Genomic DNA, 25605 nt, shown 5'->3' on the forward strand with positions numbered 1-25605 from the left:
GCCCCTGATCCCAGCACTGCCTCGCCTAGGGGCTCGTGGCCGCCAGCCTGGCCTGTGGTGGACTGAGGTGTGGCTGCCAGCTGTGGCATGCCTGTCCCCGCTACTGTGTGGTGTGTGGGTCTGCAGCCTGCGGGGGGCCTGCGGTTCTCCCTGCAGCTTAGGCTTTCTGCTCCTGTCACAGCAGGGTCCTGGCTGTGTGCAGAGAGGCGGGGCTCTGGAGAGACGTGTGTGTGTGTGTGTGTGTGTGTGTGTGTGTGTGTGTGTGTGTGTGTGTGCATGTGGGGGTGCAGAGAGGCGGGGCTCCGAAGAGGCATGTGCACGCAGCTACGGGTGGACGCCTCCAGGGGTCAGTCTGGGTTGAAGACTGGCCTGCCAGACGCTGTTCTGACCCGGATGGGCTTCCGGGCAGATTCAGGGGTACCTCCCCCGTCTTGGTGACCTCCGTGCGGCCTTTACCCCAGGACCTTTTGCTCTGCTGTCTGGAGCCCCCGCGGGGCTGACCAGGGCTGTCCTGTGTCCCTCCCTCTCCCCTTGTCATCTAGACATCCAGCTCGGCCTGACTTGCCCGCCTCCTGGGTGGCACTTCCGGCTGTCACGTCTGGGTTCTATCCCCCACGCCTTTCCTGCGGCACCCCATCTCGTGGCCCCCATCTCTGACGGGACTCCATGATGGGGGAGCTGCCAACCCAGGCAGCCGGACGGTCTCTGGTCGGCTGGGGGTTCCCGGGGGGGCCCCTCAGGACTCACCTCTGCACACGGGGCTCCCCCAGAGGTGCCAGGGTGGGGCGTGGTCAGAGCACACGCCCCTGGCCCAGCCCATGGTGACTTGCGTGTGGAGTCACGTTCTCCCACTCTCACAGACACCTGTGTAGTCGCTACGCGTCAGTGCACCCCGAGTTAGCTTCTGGCTCGGCCACTGCAGGTTCTGGGGGCCGGGCCCCAAATAGCCCCGTGTGAGCCCTGACCCCACCCACCACTGCACCCCTCTACTCCCCAGCCTCTCTCTCTGGTACACAGCAGGCTCGGGGCCCCTGGGCGAGGGGCTGCCACCCAGGCCTGTCCACACCCCCTTTCCAGAACATGCCCAACGTCCGTGACCACGACGCCTCAGTCTACCTCCGGCTCCAGGGCGACGCGCTCTCCGTGGGCGGCTATGAAACAAACCCTGTCTTCTGGGAGGAGGTGAGCTGCCATGACGCAGGCCGTGGGGTCTGTCCGCAGGCCGTGGGGTCTGTCTGCAGGCCGTAGGCTCCGCAGGCCGTGGGGTCTGTCCGCAGGCCGTGGGGTCTGTCTGCAGGCCGTAGGCTCCGCAGGCCGTGGGGTCTGTCTGCAGGCCGTGGGCTCCGCAGGCCGTGGGGTCTGTCCGCAGGCCGTGGGCTCCGCAGGCCGTGGGATCTGTCCGCAGGCCGTGGGCTCCGCAGGCCGTGGGGTCTGTCCGCAGGCCGTGGGCTCCGCAGGCTGTGGGGTCTGTCTGCAGGCCGTGGGCTCTGCAGGCCGTGGGGTCTGCCATTCCCTGAGCCCTCAGAGCCCAGCAGGTTCCCCTTCCCCCGGAGTGGGCCCACAGGGGCCTTGCCTGAGATGGGGCCAGGGAGGCTGCGAGGGGATGGGTGGTAGAGCTGAGAGGGTCTTGCTCACAGGTTGCCAGCAGCCTCGCTGACCGCTCGCTGCTCTGACCCCTGGGGCCTGGGAAGCCAGGCTGGCCCACCTGCCGATCGGGTGCAGGCTGGCCCCCAGAACACAGGGCCCAGGAGACGCCCCTGCTCTGCCCCCACAGGTGTCAGACACGTTTACCTTTGGCCTCTTTGATCTGGACTGGGACGTCTTTGCCCAGCACATCGAGGGTGCCGTCCGCAGGGTGCCAGTGCTGGAGCAGACGGGCATCAAATCCACGGTCTGTGGCCCTGGTGAGTGTGTGGTCCCAGCTGCGGTGGGCGTCCCCAGGCCCCAGGGGCTGGGCTGGCCAGGGGCTCACCCTCGGCTCCGGGCCCCCTGGGGGTTCTGGCAGCAAAGGGAGGCATGGGTAGGGGCAATCGCAGGGACTCCCTGGAGGAGGGGGCATGGTGCTGGGTCCCAGCATCTGCAGATCCTGCTCCCTTCCTGCTGTCCTGGCCCTGCAGAGTCCTTCACGCCTGACCACAAGCCCCTGATGGGGGAGGCCCCGGAGCTCCGCGGCTTCTTCCTGGGATGCGGCTTCAACAGTGCAGGTGAGCGCAGCCCCAGATCATAGCCAGGGCCAGGGGGGCTGACAGGGCACAGCCAGGCTGCCTGTGGCCCTCGATGGGCAGGGCCGGGACACGCTGGGAGGGCTGCGCGAAGGGGGGCCACGTCCCGTGGGAGGGCCGTCGTGGCCGGGAGTGGGAGGCCATGGCCCACGATGCGCTCCTGCCAGGAATGATGCTGGGAGGCGGCTGTGGGCAGGAGCTGGCCCACTGGATCGTCCACGGGCGCCCGGAGAGGGACATGTACAGCTATGACATCAGGTGAGTGTGTGCGCTGTGACATGGGCACAGAGCAGGAGAAGGGCGCTCCTTAATCCAGGTGGCTTCCTGGAAGAGGTGGCGTCCAGGGAGGAGGGGAGAAGGCAGCAGGCATTGCTGCCGAGGGGCGCCCGGGGCCCCTTGGACCCCCAGCTGTCCCAGGGAGCGGCCTGCTTGTCTCATCCTGCCTTATCATTGGGGAGACAAAAGCAGGGGACCAGGGCTGAGCTGGCATGGTGCTTAGGGTCCACGCAGCGGCGTGGAGACAGGCAGCCCCGACTGGCAGCTGGCCACTGATCTACGCAGTCACGGTGGCCCTGCCGCCAAAGTCCGCGAGCAGTGGCCAGGTGCGAGGTGGCCTTCTGCCCAGCAGGCGTCTCAGAGCAGGCAGGCTGGTGACCTGGGTACTGGAGGGCCAGGGGGGCAGCTCCCACCGCACCCACCCTGGGCAGTCTACAAGGGGGACCGCCCTGGTCTCTCCCAGCCCCCATCACTGTCAGGGTCCCTGCTCCACCGTAGACCCTATGAGGCGTCCTGACAGACCCCAGCTGCCCTGTGGCCTGAGGCCAGGGTGCTACGGGGGAAGGGAACTGCTGCCTCGCCCCAGCACACCCCACGGCCCTCCAGGCCGTCCCTGGTGGCCTGAGGAGAAATGCACTGAGGGGAGGGGGCAGGTGACCTCCAGTCCTGGCCCCTTGGAGACAGACAGGCGGGCGCTGAGGTCCCCCTCTCCGGCTGGGCCTGGGTGAGCTTTGAGCAGGCCTGGTGACCTCAGGGCCTGGCTGGGGCTCTCAGAAGGAGGAATGTTCCAGAAGCTGCAGGAGGCCTCAGTGTAGGGCCGGCCCCACCTCCCTGGCAGGCTGTGCTCAGAGCCCCGGCTCCCCTGGGCCTCTATGTGCTCAGCTGCAGCCGTGGGCCTCGCGCCCGGCCCAGAAGGGGGTCACTCGGGGCTGACAGGGCTGGGGCCCAGCATTCCAGCAGTTGCTGCTGAGAGCTGGGGGCAGCGGCCGCCCACCTGCCTGTGCCCGGGCCCTGCGCTGAGCGGGAGGGTGACCCAGCTTCCAGCTTGCAGACCCCGGTGGGAGCGGGCTGCGTAGCCTGCTGGGGACAGGCGGATGGTTGCCAAGAGGTCACAGCCCGGTTTGAGGCTGCGGTGTGATGACAGGGCGGTGCTCAGTGGCGGCTGGGGCCTAGGCCAGCACTGCCCACCCAGGATCCCTGAGAGCGCTGTGGGGAGGGGTGGCCGCCCGCGGCCGCTGGGCTCACCCAGGTGTGCCATGCGTGGGCAAGGGCAGGAGGAGGAGGCCCCTTCCTGGTGGGCCGACCCAGCCGTGACCCGGGCCCCTCCACGCTAGGCGTTTCCATCACTCGCTCACGGACCACGGCCGCTGGGTGCGCGAACGCAGCCACGAGTCCTACGCCAAGAACTACTCTGTGGTCTTCCCCCACGACGAGCCGCTGGCCGGGCGCAACATGAGGACGGGCCCCCTGCACGAGGTACAGCCCTCCTGGGCGCCAGCTCTGCCCCGGGCTGCCTCAGCCTCCGGGAATAGTCCTTGGGGAGGCAAAGAGGGCTGTGTGGGGGACAGCGTGGAAGTGGCTCCCCTCCAGTGGTGGAACACACCTGCAGGAGGCTCTGACTGTGCTGCGTGGCAGGTGCATGGCAGAGGCGGGGCAGGTAGACTGTTGGCTGTTGCGGAGATGGGCACCTGCCTGTGGGGCTGCCTGGGGTAAGCCCCAACTCCTGAGGGCTTCGGCTCCCAGGATGAAGCTGCAGGCAGACACCCTGCCCTGGGCTGCCCGGCCTCCTGTGCCTGGCCTTGGCCCTGCCCTGGGCTGCCCGGCCTCCTGTGCCTGGCCTTGGCCCTGCAGTGGGGCTGCCTGGCCTCTGGGTGTCCGCAGCCTGCGCTGGCCCCTCGCCTGTCAGTCTCTCCTTGCATCCCGACAGCTCAGTAATCTCCTAGCAGGACCACTGTCCTCATGGCAGCTTTGACATGTCCCGTGATGGCCCGAGGGGGCACGCCAAGCACACCGGCCCAGGACAGAGGCCCCATGGAGACTCCGACAGGGGGGTTCACCGGGGGTCCCTGCTCTGTGTAACCAGGCCTCTCCACACTCAGAGTGTGCCTGGATGGCTGCTGGGCTCTGCTGTTGCCCATCTCCCTGGCCGGCTGGCCTCAGCTGCCCGAGCCCTCCCAGCCTGGCCTGGGCCCCATCACCTGTCTGGCTGATCCAGCCCTGGGCCAGGGTCCTGGCGAGGCCATGCAGGAATTTTTCCTAGACGTTCGTTTTTCATGATAGCCGCTGGTGCCGGAGTCACTGGGTCTGTGGCCACCTTCCTGAGGCGAAAGGACACAGCGTGTGCGATGGGCCGTCTTGGCCATCTCATCCGTTTATTTCATTTATCTGAAAGGTGGCTGGACAGGGAGAGGCAGGTGGGCTCCTAAGTGCCCCTGGCAGCAGGCGGGGCCAGCTTGGAGCCAGGAGCCAGGGTCTGGCCATTCAACCTGGACTCCTGTGTGAGTGACAGACCCTGCTGCTTCAGCCAGTGCCTATGGCCTCCCAGCAACTGTACTGGCCGGAAGCCAGAGCTGTGAGCAGGACTGGGACTTGAACCCAGGCCTTAGGGGCCAGCTCAGCCACTAGGCCCAATGTCACCTGCAGTTCTAACCACTTTTTAAAAGAATTGTTTGAAGGGCAGTTACAGAGAGAGACCGGGGTCCTTCATCTACTGGTCGCTCCCCAGATGGCCACCGAGGCTGGGGCTGGGCCGAGCCAGTGCCAAGAGCCTGGGACTTTGTCCAGATGCCCCACGTGGGTGCAGGGGCCCAAGCACACGGGCCATCCCCCCCACCCCCGTTCTCCCAGGTGTATCAACAGGGAGCCGGTAAGTGGAACCGCCGGGACTCGAACCGGCGCCCATAGGGATGTCACGTGCTGCCCCGAGCTGTCCCATAGAACACATTTCAGTGGAGAGCAGTGCTGGTACACTGTCGTCTGTCCCCTGCCACTGTCCAGGTTGGCTGGCTCATTCCGTGTCCCCCTGTGAGCCCTGTGCTGTCATAGTCGTTCCATGTCTCCTGCCTGAGCCTGGCCACCAGCCGGCTACCCTGGGGACACACACACGCCCGGCCTCCTGTGTCTGCCTCCGCTCCCTGGGAGTGTTCTCCAGGTCTGTCCATGTCCGTGGCAGGTGTCGGGGCTCCCCTCTCCTTGTGGCTGGGTGAATGCTCAAAGCCTTCGCACGCCTTGCTGGTCTGGCCGCCCATGCGCGGGGGGACCCTGGCGGTCCCCACCTTCTGCTGCTGCGAGTGGTGTGGCTCCAGTCCTGGCAGAACGGAAGCCCAGCTCGGGCCGTCCCTCCCCCAGGAGTCCTGTGGCAGAGCCTGTCGGGACGTGGGTCCTTGGGGATGTGGCCTCCAGGCCTCTAGGACGTTGACCTAGGGGTGGCGTTGCTGGGGCGGCCAGGGCAGCCGCTTCCCACAGCTCTGGAGGCCCGGAGGCCACAGGTCAAGTGAGGGGTGAATCGGCCCCCTCTGCCACTCCCCAGGCAGCAGTCCTGACAGAGCAGGGGCCCACCCTGTGGTCGCAGCCACCCTGGGGCTGGAGGCCTCCCATCATGGCGTAGGGAGGGGGTGGCGTGACCAAGCTCATTCCACAGATGTGGGAGTCTCGGGCAGCTTGGGCTGGGCTCCGTAGGCCGCCTGGGGGCCCCGGCTGCCCCCCATGACAGGTACTTGCTTCCCTGCCCCCCCAACCCCAGGAGCTGCTTGCCCACGGCTGTGTGTTCCAGGAGCGCCATGGCTGGGAGCGGCCAGGCTGGTTTAACCCTGGAGGGCCAGCTCCGGTGAGTGGGCAACCCGTGCAGCCCAGCTGCCCAGCCCCCTTGCCCACCCCTCCCCCGTCCTATAGGGCTCAGCCTTCTGCAGTCCACACCTGCCCCTCCCCCAGGGTGCAGAAGGCTCCGTTGTATTTTTGTCAGTCCCAACTGTTAGTTTGTGCCAGTGGGCGGTTGGTTAGTAGGCGGGTTTGTACATCGGCGTGTTCAGTTTATCCACCGAGATTCGCACGTCGTGGCCTCTGGGGCCCTCCCACACCTCCCTGCACCTTGCACCGGGCTCTCCTGGGAGAGTGAAGCCAGGCATGCCTGCTGGCTGCAGTGGCGCAGGGGCACCCAGGAGGCCCCGCTGCTTGTTGGGCTCTCCCCATGCCCTCCAAGGCAGCCCTCTCCAATTGCCATGGCAACCCAGGCCCCACGACAGGGTCAGGGCATCAGTGAGGCGTGGACAGCCAGTGTGAGAACACGACCTCGGCTCGGGGGCACAACGGCTTCAGCCGTGTCCTCCTCACCCCGTGCTGGCCCCTGTGCGCCCAGCCTATGCAGGCTGACCCAGTCTGCCCTTGGTCACCTCTGCCCTTGGGCACCTCTGCTCCCTAGGGAGGGGGGTGGCTCAGGCCCTGGGCCCAAGATGAGCAGGCTTTTCACCCCGCCTGAGACACTGTAGCTGGGGGCTGCCCACAGTGTGGTCTCAGGAGCTTGGCGAGCACCTGCCCAGGCAGGAGGAGGCTCCGAGCAGGATGCTGGGAGGCTCCGTCCTGCCCTGAGGGCCTGGGCCCACCTTCAGGGTGGGTGCAGCAGCCTCACCTCGGCTATCACCGGGAAGCAGGGGCAAAGCTCAGGCAGGTGGGCCTGGGGCTCCGGGCTGGTACTTACGCAGGTGGGGTGGGGGTGGCTGCCAGGCAGAGGCCAGCTCTGGGGCCATGCTGCTGCCCACCTGGCTGGTCCTACGAGGCCCGGCTCAGAGCGGGGGCTGGGTGCCCAGTGACCATGGCCGTAGCACCCCACATCCTCACTGTGCCCGCTCCTCTTCTCCCGGGCCCCTGGTCAGTGAGCCGCCTCCCGCCTTCCTCGCGCTGCCCTAGCTCTGGCCCCGTGTCCCCTGCAGTGCTCCTCACGGTCCCCACCTTCGTGCTAGCTCCCACTCTCAGTCCCAGCTGTGCAGGACGGCTGTGCCGTTTGCACACTGTGTGTGTGGCACGTGCCGGAGCGCAGGCAAGGCGCACTGGCTGGCCCGCCCCACCAGCTTGGCGCTTGCCCCGGGCATCTTGTCCTCCCAGGTACTGGGCTATGACTACTACGGGGCCTACGGGCACCAGGCACGCTCGGACTCCGCGTACGGCAGGCTGCTGCGGGAGGAATACACCTTCGACTTCCCGCCCCATCAGGATGTGGTAAGTAGCCGAGCCCACCAGAGGCCTTGGCACTCGCTCTCGGGGTTCCTGTCCACCTGCCTGGGGCTCAGGGTGCAGACAGATAACTGCTGGCTTCCTGTCCGGCATCCCCCCACCCGTGGTTAGCCCCCAGGGCAATTGCTCCAGGCAGGCTGGGGGGCAGTGCTTTGCAAAGCTGGCCTGGGCATGCGGCAAGGCCAGGCCATGGTGGGCACAGAGCCCAGGAGGGGCCCTGTCGGGGCAGAGCAAAGTCGCCTGGCAACTACAGGGGGTGTGTCTGTGGGGTGGCATGGACTGTTGCTCGTGGCCCCTCTTCTCCAGCTGGAAGGTGAGGCCACTCCGGGCACGGGCTGGGACGGTGCCCAGGGGTCACTCCCCGAGCAGATGACGGGCAGCCAGGACCTCGTGTTGGCAGCAAGGTGACCTCGCTGAGAGTCCTTGCTCTGTGTGGTCCCTGGGGAAGGCATTGCCTTCTGCCCACCCTTGTCCCTTTGCGCCCTCCAAGTCTTGCCCTGTATAGTGTCCCTGCTTCAGCCGAGGGGGCTGCGGGGGCCTGAGTCCCCAGCACAGCACTGCAGGTGTGCAGAGGCACCTCCACCCCCACCTGTCGCCGATGCCCATGGGACTCCTGGCCCTCGAGGAGGTGGCGGTCTGGGGAAGATGCCAGCTGGGCTTGGGCCTCCTCCCGCCTACACGGTATGGCTGAGCCAACCCGCGAGTGAGGACACGCACGTCTTCCTGGTACTGGCCACTTCCCCAGCCTGGGGAGGCTGTGCTGGGGCTGTCTGCGGGCTTAGACACATTAGCACAAGTGCCTGACACAGTGGGGTTCCAGGGAGGACGGTGCCTGGGGCTGTCCTGGGGGGTGCAGGGCTCCCCCGTGTGAGGCTCCTCCCCAGGGCGGCGTCCGTGCCACCAGCCGGCTGTGCTGCCTGCCCCGCCTCTGGCCTCAGCACAGGGGTGCTGCGAGCAGGTGGGCCAGGGGAGATGGCATGACCCTGGGCCTATGCTACTGCGATCTCTCTTTGCAACAAACCCCTGTGGCTGGCACCCCAGCTCTGCAGCTGCTGGCACGTTGGAGGCTGAGTGGGAAGTAGGGAGGACAGCACAGCAAACAAGGCCGGGGAGGGCCCAGGGCAGGGCAGGGCACTGGGCGCTGGGCACTGGGCACTGGGCTCAGGCTGGCAGCTTCACGGGCTGTGGTCACAGCCCGGGCAGGGCACTGGGTGCAGGGCACTGGACACTGGGCTCAGGCTGGCAGCCTCACGGGCTGTGGTCACTGCCCAGGCAGGGCATCCCTAGAGGGCGGGCTCACGTGCTGTGCAGCCAATGCCACATCTGGTTGTAAATGATTTTTGTCCCCTTGGAGGAACTTGGTAGCCGTTGGCAGTCCTCGCCCACTGGCATCTCTGGGTCAGGAGGTGCCGGCTGCTCCGATTCCCACCCGGCTCTCCATCTCTCCCTGCAGCCCCGAGAGAGGCCTGTGAGTGCTGCCTCTGCTGTGGGTCCCTGAGCCTGCCCTGGGCTCAGCTCCCTGCCCTGGGCTCAGCTCCCTGCCCTGGGCTCAGCTCCCTGCCCTGGGCTCAGCTCCCTGCCCTGGGCTCGGCTCCCTGCCCTGGGCTCGGCTCCCTGCCCTGTGTCTACTGAGCTTCGAGGTCGGGGAGTGAGTCCCCACGGGTGGTGATCTTGTTTAGGTCTATCCACTTACTTTTGTTTATCTGAAAGGCACCGGGATGGGAAAAAAAAAAAGGGAGAGAGAATTTGTTCACGCACTAGTCCCTCCCCACATGCCTGCACATCGGGCTCGGGGTCAGGTCAAAGCCAGGAACTGAGACCTCCTGTGTGGGGGTCCCTCTGTGGGTCCCAGGGGCCCCAGGCATTTGGGCTGCCACCTGCTTCCCTGGCCCCAGGGTCCCTGCCACCTGGATGCTGGTGCGAGCAGCGGCAGCTTGCTGCGGTGCCACGGACCTCCCTGGAGCACGTGGACGTGAGCTCTGGCTGAGCTTCCGAAAGGCACTCCCGGGTAGCTGGGCTGTGGCCCCACCCGCGACTGTGGGACCACGGACACAAGGCTCTCCACTCAGATCTTTAATTTCCGGGAAGAGCGTTTGCAGTGTCTAGAGTATGACTTGCATTCCTTGATTCCTAAGCATTTCATGATTGCCATACTTCTGTGAGTCCTTATTCATTATTTGTTAAGTATATATGTATCTATTTTGAAATTCCAAGTGAGAGAGACGGAATCTTCCATCCACCTGTCTGCTCCGCAGATGGCTGCAGGGGTCAGGACCAGCCAGCCTGAGCCAGGAGCCAGGGACTTCGTCCGAGTCTCCCCCGTGGGCCCGAGCGCGTGGCCAGCTTCTGATGCCTTTCCGGGCTGTTAGTGAGGAGCTGGGTTAGAAGTGGAGCAGCTGGAACTCGAACCAGCGCTCTCTTGGGCTGCCAGCGTCACGGACAGTGGCTTCAACTGCTGTGCCTCGGTGCCAGCCAGCAGAGGGTTCTTTTTGGTGCTGTTGAATCGTCCCCTGGGTTTTCTCTTTGGGCCCTTTAGTGGCTGCAAACAGCAATTCTTCCACACCGACCTTGATCTTGTAACCTGGTTGGACTGTTGTATTAGTCCTAGTAGTTTCTAGTGAATTCCTTGGGGATTTCTGCCTAGGAGGCAAAACCCTCTTGCCTGCACTCTGTTTTATTGTTTGTTCCCTGGCTAGTCACCGCAGCCAGCCTCAGCAGGATGGACACCCGGCCGGCTCCCTGTCGTCAGGCCAAGGCTGTAGGCCTTGGTGTCTCAGGGCAGCTGTGTGACTGGAGCCCAGGCTGTTTTCTGGGTTCAGGGAGGTCCCCTTTATTCCTCGTCTGGTTGGGTTTTTCTCATTGACAGGTGGATTTGGGCCAACCCTTCTGTGCATCCGTTGGATGTGCTGACGGCTGATTCTATTCTCACTTCTTAAAGATTCACTCAGTTATTTGAAAGGCAGTTGCCGAGAGAGAGAGATTCCATCAGCTGGTTTACTCTCCACATGGCTACAATAATAGCTGAAACTGGACTAAGCATAGTCTGGAGGCTGGGGCCACATCCGGTCTCCCACGGGGTGCAGGGGTCCCAGGACTTGAGCCGTCCGCTGCTTCCAGCATCAGCTGGAGCTGGAAGGGAAGTGGAGCAGCGGGGACTGGAGCTCACAGGCAGCGGGCTTAGCCCCCTGTTCCCCAGAGCCGGCCCTGTTTGCCCCTTAGTGTGGTGACGTCAGACCCACCTTGTGAGCTGGGGTGAATCTGCCTCGCCGTGTCTTGTTGGGGACCCCTGCCTGCGCGTCCCCTGAGAGCTGCTGGCCTGCGGCTTCCAGCCTCGGGTGAACTGGAAAGTGCTTCCCGCTCCTGCAGAGACATCTGGGAGTGCTTGGTGTTCATTCAGCTTTCAGTGTTGGCTTGGATCTGCGGTGGAGCTGGCATCCGGGGGCCTGGGCCTCTTGATGCCAGTCCCCGTGCGGCCAGGGTGCCAGCCAACAGCTGCCCGCAGGCCCGCCTGGCCCCCTGCCCCGTCCTGCGGACCCCTGTTGGGTTTCTCTCTTTCTCGTCCGTCCGGCTGAAGTCTTGTCGGTTTGCTGATATTCTCCGAGAGCCGACTTTAGGGTTTTGCCAATTTTCTCTGCGTCTCCACTGCTACCTCAATTGTTTCTTTGCTCCTGCAGGCTTGGGGTTTCACATGGTCCCTCCCCAGTGTCTGGAGTCTGAGGCCACCGTGGCTCAGCAGCATCTGGTGGCACAGGTGGTGTGGGCGTGGGTCCCGCAGGGGCTGGGTCTCTGAGGGCCCTACAGTTTCCTGGCGAGTTTTGTCTTCCAAGTGCTGGCTTCTCAGGGCTGCGCTGCTGAGCTTCCCGCCCTGTCAGCTTCCCATCTTCTTCTTCTTCTTCTTTTAATAGTAAAGGGTGTATTTATTTGAAAGAATGACAGAGAGGACAAAGAGAGAGAGAGATCTTCCATCTGCTTGTTCACTTCCCAAGTGGCCACAACAGCCAAAGTTTAGCTGACCGGAAGCCAGGAGCTTCTTCCAGGTCACCCGTTGGGTGCAGGGTCCCAAGGCTTTGGGCCGTTTTCCGCTGCTTTCCTGAGCCAAGCAGGGAGCTGGATGCAAAGTGGAGCAGCTGGGACGTGAACTGGCGTCTAGTGGGAGGCTGGTGTCACAGGTACCATATGTGGGCCTCCCTTGTTCCTTTCCGCCACTGCTGGTGGCACTGAGGAGTGTCGCCTGGCCTCAGCCACTCTGCCCTCCCTGCGCCTTGCTCAGTCCAGAGAGTGACCGTCACCCGGCTGGGAAGGCTGTGGCGCGGACAGCCGGGGAGATGGGGCTTGGGCAGCTGTGTGGGGAGCAGGACGGGCACTCCACGCCCCGCCGTTCTCCCCCGTCCCCCCACTCTCCGGGACCTTCCAGATCAAGGCCGAGTGCCTGGCCTGCCGCGGGGCCGCCGCCCTCTTCGACATGTCCTACTTCGGGAAGTTCTTCCTGCTGGGGCCGGACGCCAGGAAGGCTGCCGACTGGCTCTTCTCCGCCGACATCAACCGGCCCCCTGGTACGGCCCGGGGCTGGGGCTGGCTCCCCTCAGCGCTGGGCAGACCCGCAAGGGGAAGACCAGCCCTGGCACCTGTGGGTGACACCATCAGCCCTAGGCCCTGCCCAGCCCTTGGCTGTCACCAAGACCTGGCCCCAGGACCCTCCTTCTGCTTCTCCTCCTTGCTCCATTCTGACTCACCTGATCCAGGTGCACCACGCTCAGCCACCAGCCCGCGTCTGTTCCCCCACCATCCTGCCCCACACTCACCCACCATCCTGTCCACGCTCTCCCCCACCCCAGCCTGGCCTGTGCTCTCGGGGTCACCTGGGCGGTCCCACGCTCACCCCCACCCACAGTGCCCTCGGGGTCACCTGGGCTGTCCCAGGCTCACCCCCACCCCCCAGTGCCCTCGAGATCACCTGGGCGGTCCCACACTCACCCCTACCCCCCAGTGCTCTCAGGGCCAACTGGGCGGTCCCATGCTCACCCCCACCCACAGTGCCCTCGAGATCACCTGGGCGGTCCCATGCTCACCCCCACCCACAGTGCTCTCGGGGTCACCTGGGCAGTCCTACGCTCACCCCCACCCCTCAGTGCTCTCGGGGTCACCTGGGCGGTCCCACACTCACCCCCACACCCCAGTGCTCTTGGGGAGGCTGGGTGGCTCCACGCTGTCTTGCAGTGCAGTCCCGGCCCTAAGCACCCCTTTCTCGTGAGGATGGGGCCAACCTGGTGGGCACCAGCTAAGGCTCTCACATTGACCTGGGGATGCAGAGTCCCGGGTGAGGGCCACACAGGCCCCCAGGTTGGGATCTCACAGTGTGTAATTTGAAGGCGGGGGGACCACTGGGCCAGGGCTAGGAGCCCCCAAGGGACCCAGGGTGGGGCTGGGAGGCCCTGTCAGGGCATTTTAAGCAGGACACAGCATCTCTGCCTGTAGGGGACCACCAAGGGCTGACCTGTCCATTGCTGCCCTGTCTGAGTCCCTGACAGGCATGGCAGAGCCAGCGGCCCCTTTGAAGTCACCTCCCGTTGGGGCTTCCAGCCTGGGCTTTGCCCTCCCACACTGCCCTGTCACCCCCAGGCTCCACCGTGTACACCTGCATGCTGAACAAGCACGGTGGCACCGAGAGCGATCTCACCGTCAGCTGCCTGGCCCCGGGGGCCACGGCCTCCCCACTGGCCCCCGCCTTCGAAGGTAAGAGAAGCCACCGGGTACACCACCCTGGGGACTGGTGGCAGCTGCTGGCAGGGTCGACAGCCTGCAGTGCCACAGGCTGCCCTGTCGGCTACGCGCAGGCTGAGTCCCCCCACGGCTGGCAGTCCCAGCAGGCAGTAACTTGGTGATTCTTTCTGTCTACGGTGGCTGGAATGTCTCACTGTGGGTGTGCCCGGCTCACCTGCCCAGGTTGGGATAGCCGGGGTTGGGCTGTGCTTTCCACTCACGGGTTGGCAGAACCGTGGTCTCTCCTTCCACGTGCCGGCTGGAGCTCACCTGTCCCCATACCTCCCAGCGCCAGGAGCTCACGGCTGCTGCTCCTTGTGACACTGAGCCAGGGGCTGTCTCCTGGAGCTCGCACTCCTGGTCCTGACCCTTGGTTCACACTAAGGTAGGGCCATCCCTGGTCCTGTGCCCTGCCCTGGGAGGAAGGCAGGTGGCAGGTGCCAGCTGGCAGGTCTCCAGGAGGGGGTCTCAGCTTGAGATCTTGGCCCAGTCAGGCCCCGGGTGCATCAGCATGGCCCAGTCAGGGTCTCAGGGAGTGGAAGGGAAGGAGGGAGGGCAGGAGGAGACGCGAGGATGGTGGTTTCTATGCACCTGCTCTGTCAGGCGCTGGGAGGAAGCCCACGTGTGTCTGGGAGGCAGGAGGCGGGTTGGAAGAGCAGCCAGTGGGGCCAGGGGTGGGGACAGAGGTGTGGGGCACTGTGAGGGGTGGGGACAGCTGTGGGGGTGGGGACAGAGGTGTGGGGCAGAGAGGGGCGGGGACAGCAGTAGGGTGGGGGCAGAGGTGTGGGGCAAAGAGGGGCGGGGACAGCAGTGGGGGTGGGGGCAGAGGTGTGTGGGGCACCGTGAGGGACGGAGACAGCTGTGGGGTGGGGGCCTGTTGGAGAGTGATGAGGTGCCAGGGACAGCAGTGGGGGTGGGGACAGAGGTGTGTGGGGCACCGTGAGGGGCGGGGACAGTTGTGGGGGCACCAGGCTGTCCCAGTTCTCTGGTCCTGCGAGGGGACCCGGGGTGGCAGCTGGAACAGACTCCTTGGCCAGTCGGGGGGGGGGGGGCTACAGCCAGGTGTGTGAGATGAACCTGCAGTGGACTGGCCTCTGGCCTTGAGCCCTGGCACTCTGCTTTAAGTAGTCAACCAGAGATGGCTGCCTGGAGGAGGAGGATCCACCCTGCTGCCTACCCGGGGACCCTGTGGCCTTGGTGATTTGGGCCATCCCAGGAGAGGCTGGGGGGACTGCAGGTGGCTGAGATGCCTGGCCCTGCCAGCAAGCACACACGCATGGGCACGTGTGTGAGAGTGTATGTGTGTGTGTGTGTGCCTGCATACACCCTGAGCATCCCAGGAGAGGGTGGGGGGCTGCGGGGCCAACGAGGGGGCTTCTTGGTGGGTGCTGGGAAAGCATGGGCTGTCTTGAAGGCCGGGGTACAGGACCAGGGAGACTGGGTCTTTGGGGTGGCTTGAGTGAGGGCAGTGGGAAAGAGGAACAGCTGTCCAGGGTCTCGTGGCAGGCGGCGGCAGTCCGGGACAGCTGGATGCTGAGGAAGCCTGCAGGCAGCACAGGCTACTGGCGAGGCTCTGTCCCACCCTGGTGCCCGGATGAGTGGCCGGGCTCCTTACAGAGTTCTTGCAATGAAGGCTGTTTGTCTTCTTGCCCAGGAGGCCCCGGAGCTCTGGACTGAGTCAGGTGTGTTTGTTCTGTTCCAGGGCATGGCTACTACCTGGCCGTGGGTGGGGCTGTGGCCCAGCACAACTGGTCCCACATCACCACTGTGCTTCAAGACCGCCAGTTTCGTTGCCAGCTTCTCGACAGCTCCGAGGACCTGGGCCTGATCAGTATCCAGGGCCCAGCCAGGTGAGCAGGCCTCAGGACGGACCGTTCTGACGGAAGACATAGCAGATGCAAATGCCTTGGGGCAGGGCCAGGCCTGGTATGGGAAGGAAAGCCTCAGAGCTGTGTCCTGTTGTTTCTGGGTCATGTGGCTGTGTCCTGAGGTTCCTCAGTCACATGGCTGTGTCCCATGGTTCCTGGGTCACGTGGCTATGTCCCGAGGTTCCTGGGTCACGTGGCTGCATCCCATGGTTCCTGGGTCATGTGGTTGTGTCCCGAGGTTCCTGGGTCATATGGCTGCATCCCATGGTTCCTGGGTCACGTGGCTGCATCCTGTGGTTCCTCAGTCACATGGCTGTGTCCTGAGGTTCCTGGGTCACATGGCTGCATCCTATGGTTCCTCAGTCACATGGCTGTGTCCTGAGGTTCCTGGGTCACATGGCTGTGTCCTGAGGTTCCTGGGTCACGTGGCTGTGTCCCGTGGTTCCTGGGTCACATGGCAATGTCCCATGGTTCCTGGGTCACATGGCAATGTCCCGTGGTTCCTCAGTCACATGGCTGTGTCCCGTGGTTCCTGGGTCACATGGCTGTGTCCTGAGGTTCCTGGGTCACGTGGCTGTGGCCCCGACTTGGCTGTTCCCAAGGCCAGAGTGGTTTACGTGTGTTCAGGGCAGGAGACAGCGAGGAGCAGCAGCAAGGGGTGGGGTGCTGGCCTTCAGGCCATCCTCGGGGTCCCTGCCTGTTGGGTGCCCGGCTGGGCTTGCACCCATCCTCTGAAGGAGCCCGACCCCACGTGTCCCCCAGGAGAAGGGAAGGGGGGCTCCCTGGCCTTCCGTGTGGGGAAGGTGGGGAGCAGGGCCAGGCAGGCGAGGAAGGTGCCACCCCAGGGGGCAGGCCCTGCTGCCACCTCACTAGCGTTTGCCTGGCGTGTGAACTGTGTGATGGAAGCTTCCGGCAACGCTGCCTCACGGGGATGCCCTGTGTGACTGCATTTGTAGTTGAAAACATTGTTATTAAATGTATTCACTTCTTTGAAAGGCAGAGTGACAGAGGGGGAAACACACAGGTGGGGAGAGAGCCAGTTCCTTGAGCTGCTTTTCACTTGCTGCTTCACTTGGCAGACACCTGCCACAGCCAGGCTGGGCAAGGCCAGGGGTCAGGCTCTCCAGCCTCGCCACCCACGGCAGTGACCACGATCCTGCTTCTTGAGCTGTAACCTGCACGAGCTGGATCTGAATGGAGCCAGGATTTGGACCCAAACCTACAGATCGGGATGTGGGCACTGCACAGGGCAGCTTAAGCTGCTGCCCATGAGTGTTCCATGGCAGCGGGCTTGAAGCCACCCAGCCTGGCACGGCCAACACAGCAAACATGCTGGGCAATGGGTGTCCCACAGCACCACACCATCCTCAGCTGCACAGCCTCATGAGGCAGGACCCGCTCTGCAGGGCGCCACAGGGGGAGGCAGAGCCCTCCCACCTCCTGCTCCTCCCATCGGAGGGACAGCTTCTGGCTGCCCAGTGGGGGCCCAGTGGACTGGGACCTGCCTGTCCTCTCTTGGTGGCGTGGGTTAGAGCCCTCAAGTCCTTGGCCCCAGGCTCACCCCTCACGAGGAGGACTCTGGGGCCTCTGGACTCCCAGGGCCTCTCCTTGGTGTGCAGAGAGCAGGTGCGCAGGCCGCTGTATGCTCTCCCGGGGCTGTGTGCGTGGGTGCCGGGGGTTACATAAGGCTCTTGGCAGGCTGCCTGGCGCCAAGCACCAAGGCGATGTGGGTGGCAGCTCCTGGCATGGAGGGGGTAGGGACGGGTTGGCAGCCCTTCTGAGCCATGGCCGCCTGGCATCCGCTGGGACCCCACATGGCAGAAGTGGGGGGCTGTCTTCCGCTGCCGTGCCAGTCATGACAGGATTGGGGAGGGGCTCCTGGCTCAGGAGGGAGAGGGGAATATGTGTGTCCTAGGAGAGCTACCCTTGTAGTATGGGCTGGACCCCTAAGCCCGAGGCTCGGGCAGTCTGGGAGGGCTTCCCAGAGGAGAGAGCTGCTGAGCCAAGAGCTCACGGGTGACCCAGAGCAGGGGAACAGGGTGAGGATGTGGGGGACACAGGGTCAGGGGTCCTGGAGGGGAGACAGCAGGTGTGCTGGGGCCTCGGCCGCTGTGGTCGGCCCAGCTTCATCTCGGGTAACTCAGCAAGGGTGGGGGCCAGACGCGGCTGCGGGCCGTGGAGAGGGACGCGGAGGTGCCCTGACCTCACAGGCAGCTGCATGGGTGACACATGTGGGCTTGTCTGCTCAGCCCTGTCGTCGGGGGCAGAGGGTGTCCTGTGCTGGGAACGGCCCTGAAGCTGGCCAGCCCTTGGGCAACTGGCATCCTCTGGGAAGGCTGTCGGGGAGCAGAGCCAGGCCCTGCCACCCCCTGAGGCAAGCACCAGCCCCAGACCCACTTAGAACCGGGTGGGTGTGAGGCCGGGTGAGGCCTATCCAGCAGAGGAGGGGTTCTGGGCTGGGGGTGTCCAGGAGCCGCTCCTGCCCCGCGTGGGGCGTGTCTCCGGCACAGCGGCCCCGGGGCAGTGACTCACACTGGCTGGTGGTGACTACATCGAGGCTGTTGGCCTCCCCTGCCTCGGTTTACCCCTCGGGGAGGCAAAGACCCTAGGGAGCTTGTCCCAAATCTGCCCATCCCTCGCGTCATCTCACAGATACACAATCCCCAATGGTCCCGTGACCTGGGCTCCCACTGTGCCCCCGGGTGGCCTGGGCTCCCACTGTGCCCCCCGGGTGGTCCCATGGCCTGGGCTCCCACTGTGCCCCCCGGGTGGCCTGGGCTCCCACTGTGCCCCCTGGGTGGTCCTGTGGCCTGGGCTCCCACTGTGCCCCCCGGGTGGTCCCGTGGCCTGGGCTCCCACTGTGCTCCCCCGGGTGGTCCCGTGGCCTGGTTTCCCACCCTGCCCCCCAGGTGGTTCCGTGGCCTGGGTTCCTACTCTACCCCCCCCCCGCAGTCCCGTGGCCTGAGTTCCCACCCTGCCCCCCCAGTGGTCTTGTGGCCTGCGTTCCCACCCTGCCCCCTGGGTGGTCCCATGGCCTGCATTTCCACTGTGCCCCACCCCACCCTGGCGCCTGGTCCAGGCCCCCACCCACCCCAGTGCTTTCTCCCGCAGTCGGGCCATCCTGCAGGAGGTGCTGGACACGGATCTGAGCCACGAAGCCTTCCCCTTCTCCACCCACAAGCTGGTGAGAGCTGCCGGGCACCTGGTAAGTAGCAGCGGCCACCGCCCTGGCGCATGAGAAGGGGTTCATGCCGCCTGGCTCTGCCAGCCTCAGGGAGGTCCCTTTGCCCTGGTGGGCCTTGGTCCCCAGGTGTGTGGTGGAGAGCAGAGGGCCCTGCCCGCAGGTTGCTGGGGGCTCCGAGGGGCAGGGCCCCTGTTGTAAACATTTCTGTCCTCAGCCTCCAGCCAGGCACGTGCTGGCAATGCTGCCCCTTGTAAGGCCTGCCCCTCCTCCCTGGGTGGGGTACCAGCCTCCTCTGCAGATGACAGGGCCGTGGGCAGCCTCAGCCCCACCCCTGTCCACTTGCCAAGAGCCAGCCAGCCCCTATGGACCACCTCTGGCCTGTACCCCTGCCAGTCCCAGGAAGTGGGGGGCTGTGAATGGAGCTGACCCAGGGCCCAGCCGGTGCCTGCGCGGGGCTGTGTCTGGCCCAGGGACCCAGTCCTGGTCAGGCTCCATCCAGCATGCCCCTCTCCTGGGCCTGTTGGAAACAAGGCTTCCGTGGTGATGTGGCATCCCCCCGTTGCTGTACCCAGGGGTCCCGGGGTGACCCATCTGTCTGTTACATGGGCTCAGCTCCCCATAGCCAGCGCTGGGGTCAAGGGGGGGTGCCATGCGTCCCAGGGCTCAGCAGCTCCCAGGCTCCGCCCCCAGGGGGCAGGCGTTCAGATAAGTCCTGTCCCTGTGGGCAGGTGGGGGTGGGTACAGGCAGTGGAACCTGACAGCAGGACTTGGCAGTGTGGTCCCTGATCCCTGTGGTTGGGTTACCAGAGAGATGAGGGTTGGTGGCCTGGGGACAGGGGCCAGGGCTCCCAGGAGGGGGTGGGGCCGTGTGGGCGCCAGCCCACTGCCCCTCCCCATCCTGGCTCCAGGGGTCATGGGAGCTGCTGTGGGATGCTGGGAGCAGTCCCGTGCTGAGGGCTGGGGGAGGGATCTGTGAGGATGACTGTCGGGGGAGAGAGCAGCCAGAGGGGTTTAAAGGCAGCGGGCGCCCCACTTGCTCTCCCCCGCCAGGGCAGGAAGTGCGCTGGGTCTCCGTCTCGCTGACTTCCTGTCTCCTTGAAGCAGGAAAGCCCCTGCTGGGACCAGAGAGGGTGGTGATGCTGGGAGCGCTGCACAGCCAGGTCCCAGGCGGCCTGCGCCAGCCCACCCCCACTACAGGTGCTGCACTTGCAGGCTGGGCATCCCCAGCATCACCACGTGGGCAGCCCCGGGGAGGAAGAGTTCTGTGTGCCTGGCTCCGATGCCCTGGGGCACAACCTCTGACTTCCCTGAACCTTCCTACCTAAACCTGGGGTTACCCCATGCGCCAGGAAGCCCCCGCCTGGCACCAGCATGTGTGGACACAAGGGTGGCACACAGACACTCCACACCTGTCCCCAGCCCCCGCTGCCCCATGCCTTCCTTTCCCTGTGTGTTCCTTGCATGGCATCTCACAGAGCAGTCAGCACCACCAAGCTGCCCTCCGGGGGCACCTGCTCCTGCCGTTTGTTTCTGAGCCTGAGTGTCTGGGGGCTGGGCAGGGGTGAGTGGGACAGGGGGGCTGGGAGGAGCTGGGCAGGCCTGGGCGGGGCTGGGAGGAGCTGGGCAGGGGGCTGGGCAGGGCTGGGCAGAGCGGGGCTGGGCAGGTGCTCTTGTCTGTCCTCTGGTCTTTTCTGTACCCTTCTGCATGCCTGATATAACCCGGCCCTCTGCTGGGTGGGAGAACTCAGCCGCTTCCTGCATGTGGAAGTCGGGGCAGTGGGGAACACTTAACTGCTGGGGCACAGGGGGAGAGGGGGCAAGCTGACGAGGGGCAGGGGGTACAGGTCATGCTCAGACACAGGGTGGACTCCTGGTGTTTGTGTGGGCTGTCCTGCCCTGTTCCCATACTGGCCACCCCTGTCGGCCGTCTTGGACTCCGGGACAGAGGGTGGTGGGCCAGGCCCACCCTGCTGGACCTCAGGGTGTGCTCTGAGAGCTGGCTGCCCCGCTCGGTTCTGCAGTTACTTCTGGATGTGCTGGCTGGGCCCCCAGTGTGACAGGTACCAGATTGGGGCCGTGGCTGGACCCTGTGACCCCTCCCCTCCAGCAGCCCACCGCCCAGTGAGGTTGGGGCGCAACCTACAACCGTGTGTAGGGGCCCTACTCTGGGTCCCAGTGTAGCAATAGCAGCCGCACCTCCCAGCGGTCTGCTGTGCTGGAAGGACCCCACTCCCCACAAAGTGCCGTGCAGCTGGAATCCCGTAGGACAAGGGTCCTGCTCTGGGGATTGCGTCACACTGAACGGAGGAACCGTCCAGGCTTGGCTTCTGTTTTGTGGCTTTTGCCCGGCAGGGTTACCCCCCGCCTCCCTGACCCCTACCCCAGGCAGCGCCCCTAGCAGCTGCCTGGGTCTCACGAGGCCTCCCCAGCGGGGGCAGGTGGGGGCCCAGCAGGGCTGGGAGCGAGGCCCCTGCGGTACCCCCTAAGACCGGAAGGCTAGCCAGCGTCTCGGCTCCTTCCTGGGCTGACCCACATGTCTGTCCAGGCCCTGGACTCCCTCCTGCAGCCAGACAGTACTTCACATCCCCCCACCCCACACGGGTGTCCTTGGGGGGTTTTACAAACGTGCAGCCGGTGTACCCCTGCCTGTGCAGTGGGGGCCTGGATGGCGGGGCCAACCATGCAGGAGATGGGCCAAATTCCAACCGGCCGGCCAGCTGAGGGGATGGGATGTACAGCCCTGCACCAGAGGCGGTGGTGGGACGCGAGGGCCAGGAGCCAAGTGCTGCAGACAGGACCTGGGCCAGGACCCCGGCCCCGACCTAATGACCCCAGCCACAGGGAAACGAGTGGGTCAGCTGTGTCCAGGGGGGTCAGCTGTGTCCAGCAGAGTGTAATTGCTCCCACAGACACTTGGCTATGCCCCAGCATCCCTGGAGCACAAGCGGCCGTGAGAGGCGTCACTGTCCGCTCCATAGCCAGCACACCAGCTGTCCATGCTGCTCCCTGAATACTTGCCTTGAGGCCAGCAAGGCTTGGCGGTGGGGCAGTGGGGGCCCTCCCAGCCTGTCCCCTGGAGCTCGGCTGTGAGCCAGGCGCAGTGTTCTGGGTGCCCTGGCCCAGAGCAGGCCCTTTCTGGCAAAGTGATGGGCAGCGGGCTAGCAACAAGGTGATAACATGATTTTCTTGTGAGAATTAACTTCAGGTCGGTAGGAAAGCCGTTCCTGCTCCTGACAGTGAGTGGTCCTTGCTGTGGTAGCCTGGGCGGGCTCCGGCCACACAGGGCCATGGGGACAGAGCACCCTGGCCGAAAGTGCACCTGCGCCATGGGTGGCAGCCCAGGCCTAGAAGCTTGCTCTGTGTCAATGCGCTGAGACCAGGGGCTGGTTCCGTGACAGCCGGGCCAGACAAGCAGGCTGTCGGTGCTGGGGCCAGGGCCGTGAGGTCAGCCAGGCTGGGCAGCAGCAAGGCTCGAGGCTTGGGGCTCTGGCATCCCCCCGTGCCTCTGGGACATCCAGGTCCATTGTCCTCAGGTCCTCTCTGCACACCACTGCCACAGTCTGTGCAAGCACACGGCTCTCACTAGCTGCCTGAGCTCCTGGGGACCAGGGACAGGGTGGCTGGAAAGAGGAGCTCCCCGCCACCTCCTGGGGCACCTGTGTGGTCTGGGCCTGACCCGGCCTGCGTGCAGCCTGGGAGGCAGGTGCTGGGCACAGGCCAGCTCCTTGGAGCCTGTCTGAGCCACAGAGAGATGCAGGTGTGGCTGGAGCATCTCACACTTATTTCCTGTTCATCCTGTTACTACCCCAGATCTCCAACCACCATCAACACTGACAACAGCCCATCACCACCCCTAAGGTCACCGTCATTACCATGCCCTTCATCACCACCATCCTCACCATGGCTACCGCCATCATCACACCACTGCTCTGGTACCATCGTCACCAGCCTCAGCCGCCCTCATTCCCGACCCCAGCAGTGGGGAGAGAGTGGGCACTGCTGTGTGCAGAAGCAGGGAGCTTGTGAAAATGGGACCACTCCACTTCTGCCCACTTTTTCCTCTACCTGGTGGGCCAGGCCCCTGGCTGTGCCAGAAGCTGCACCTGCTCTCACTGTCCTCGAACCCCTGGAATTCGCACATCCTCAAGCGGGGTGCACTCCTGGTACCCCAGGGATCCTGCTTCTTCAGGGGTGGCTGCATGCATTGGGTGCTGCTGGAAACTTGTCACACTGCCATGCCCTGACATGGTCTGGACGAACTGGGCCTGAAGTGTGCGGTGCAGCATACCTGTGGCTGCCCCATGTAGTGTGTACCCAGATGAGGACATTGCGCTGGCACCGTGCGCCCAAAGCACCCCCCAGGGCCCCCTCGACGTGTGCTGGAGCTGGCTCGCAGCAGCTCGCAGCAGCTGAGAGCTAAATTTGTAGGAAAACTCATGAGCCGGTTGTTAAATCGTGGGTGGCTTGGAAACGGCCGTGGCGGGACTGTTCACACCATGGAAACCGGCAGCTCCTTCCAAGCGACCCCTGGCTGCCCAGGAGCTCCCACTCTTGGTGCTGGAGGGTAACTTGGCCTCCCTGAGCCCCAGCTGCCAGCCACCCCCTGGCTGAGCAGATGCCCCTCCCACATCATGTAGGGTCCTGTGGCTTCCCAGGAACCCTGTGGTCACCCTGGCTTTGTGGGGGTGCAGGTGGGACATTGAGGCTTGAACTTAATTCTGCTGGATTTACCAGCCCCAAACTGATGCTTGTACCTGGGGGTGTCCTACACCCCATTGTCCCATATCTGCTGTGGGTGCTGGGACCCAGTGGGAGGTGGCAAATGGGTGTTAGTGGTGGTAGGTGGCCTGGTGTTGCCCTGGTTTACTACTTGTGTCTGGGCAAGTGACATCATAGCTGACCTGAGCACCCACTGTGTGCACAGCTCCAGGCTGGGGTCAGCGGGCACTCTCTGGGTTCTGATAGATAAGCCATGGACGTGCCCAGGGCTCAGAGCAGCTTCCTGTGCTTGCCGCCCTTCCTGAGGTCTGCCAACCTCAAGGTCTGAGCGAGGCAGGTGACACACAGGTGGCAGCAGCCCGTCGGATGTTCGACACCCAGAGCTGTCCCAGGGAAGCAGGTCCTTGGGCCGACTCAGTATGAGTGACGTCCACCCAAGGACGGGGCGGTGGTTGGGCCCAGCCCTTCCCGAGGCTCTCTCTGCTGCCACTGTCCTCTGCAGTCCTGGAGGAAGTGACCGCAAGCTGAGGCTGCTGTGACTCCATCCCTGTGTGGAGCCAGCCTGTGGCTTCCCAAGCCCTTGGCCCCTGCAGGGCCGGGCGGCTGCGGCGGGGGGCCCAGGCTCGGTGGTTGTTTACAGAGCTATACTTGGCTGCTGATGGCAGGGTGCCTGGCTCCAGGGGGCCGCTCCCACTCTCAGGAGCCTCCCCTCCTGCCCCAGTGCCAAGCACCCCACTTCCTGCTGGGAGGCAGCGTTGGGCCAGAGTGCTGTTCCAGCTCTGCCACCGCCCTGTCCCTCCCCGCCTGACCATCCCCCCTGCCCAAGCGACCCTGCCTGGCCAAGTGTGGTTTGACTCAAAATTGCCACTTGGATCCCCAAGCCAATGTGTGTCTTTGGGAGCCAATCACGGGCAGAGCTCTCAGCTTTGCCAGAGGCCAGCCCGAGACGGCTTGCTGGGATCTGTGGCTTGAGGTCTGAGCTGTGACCAGCTGTGAGTGAGGCTCTCAGCTGGTTCACTCCCCAATGCCCCCAGTACCCAGGGGGAAGCAGATCTGAAGCCAGGAGCTTCTCCCGGGCCTCCCAAGGTTTTCCCAGGCCACAGGCAGGGAGCTGAATCAGTGGTGGGACAGGAAGCGACACCCATGAAGGATGCCAGCACTGCCGGTGGATTAGCTTGCTGTGCCAGCCCCTGGCGAGTTGATGGGGAAAAGCCGGGGCGAGAGTCAGAGATGTCAGGCGCTCACACTGCCACGAGACGCATTTCCAGAACCTTCTCCACCGGGTGCTGCCCATGGAGTAGTTCCCCCTTGTCTGCTCCCTGCTCGTGGTCCACCTCCCTGGCACCTGAACCCAGCTCCTGGCGCCTCGTGGAAGTGATATCTGCCTGATCTGTCCAGGGTCCACCCAGGGCAGTCCAAATTTCCTTCCTCGTACACTGTCGGCTTCGTTGTCGTCATTTTTAAGACATTTATTTGAAATAGAGAGCGCCCCTCTGCTGGTTCACACCCCGTATGTCCACCTAAGGTTAGGGCCAGGTGCTCCACGTGGGTGTCCGAGCCATCGCCTGCCTTCTCCCAGGTTGCTGACAGGAAACTGGCTCGGAAGCATCCGGGGCCCCTGGTATGGGGGTGCGTGTCCCAGTGGTGGCTTAACCTGTGGTGCCACGCACTGTTCCCACCGGCTCTGCCTGCTCCTGGGGTGCCTGACTGGGGATCGTTTGTCCTGCACCCGCGTGGGCCAGGCCGTGCCCAGGGGCGCCCTGGAGACCCGTGGGTGCTGGATGGCTCATCACACCTCCCACATGGCATGGCTGCCCAGGCGCGCCACTGTCAGGGGGCCACTCGTGGGGAAGATCTTCACGGTTTCAAAAAGACAGCGGCTCTGCGCCTCAGGCTGCTCCTTGGGCTGCCTAAAATTAGAACCTGGTTGACAAGGTGATTTTTGTCAGGGGGCCTGCGGCAGGCACTGGGGACGGGCGGGTGTCAGCCGTCCATTTTCTGTGTCAATTCTGCTTCCTGAGAAGCGCTGAGGAAATGGCAACCCGAACCCAGCCCCTGGCAGCCGTGTGATGGATGGGTGGGTTTGCAGAGCGGGACACGGCCAGCTGTCCGCTAGGCGCGGAGTCCCCCTCCCCACACTGGGCCCCCATAGCAGGAGCTCCTGCTGCCTCGCTGTGGGGATGTGGAGGCAGGGGTGCCCGACCCGCACCCCGACTAAGCGTGTGAAGGAGTCTGCTCCCTCCCTGTGCCGGCTTGCCAGCCCTGTGCACAGGTGGGCTGTCACCGCATGTCTTTCCTGGTCAGGTTCGGGCAGCCAGGGCAGTAGTTGGGGCAGGGGTCCTGCAGCGGG

General features: G+C 64.7%; 1 protein-coding gene across 1 annotated transcript in view; it reads left to right on the top strand.

The window, feature by feature from the left end:
- SARDH (sarcosine dehydrogenase) overlaps nt 1-25605 on the top strand; it is a 35290-nt gene that overhangs the window by 6511 nt on the left and 3174 nt on the right. Inside the window, exons 6-16 of the mRNA XM_040963362.1 lie at nt 1078-1182; nt 1775-1904; nt 2118-2204; nt 2390-2480; nt 3833-3974; nt 6241-6324; nt 7596-7709; nt 12139-12277; nt 13344-13457; nt 15187-15334; nt 18464-18557. Of these exons, the coding sequence (XP_040819296.1) occupies nt 1078-1182; nt 1775-1904; nt 2118-2204; nt 2390-2480; nt 3833-3974; nt 6241-6324; nt 7596-7709; nt 12139-12277; nt 13344-13457; nt 15187-15334; nt 18464-18557 (1248 nt within the window). The remainder of the gene's footprint in view (nt 1-1077; nt 1183-1774; nt 1905-2117; nt 2205-2389; nt 2481-3832; nt 3975-6240; nt 6325-7595; nt 7710-12138; nt 12278-13343; nt 13458-15186; nt 15335-18463; nt 18558-25605) is intronic.

The sequence above is a fragment of the Ochotona curzoniae genome, unplaced genomic scaffold (genome assembly GCF_017591425.1).
Source record: "Ochotona curzoniae isolate NIBS_2020 unplaced genomic scaffold, NIBS_Ocur_1.0 scaffold_3208, whole genome shotgun sequence".
NCBI lineage: Eukaryota > Metazoa > Chordata > Mammalia > Lagomorpha > Ochotonidae > Ochotona > Ochotona curzoniae.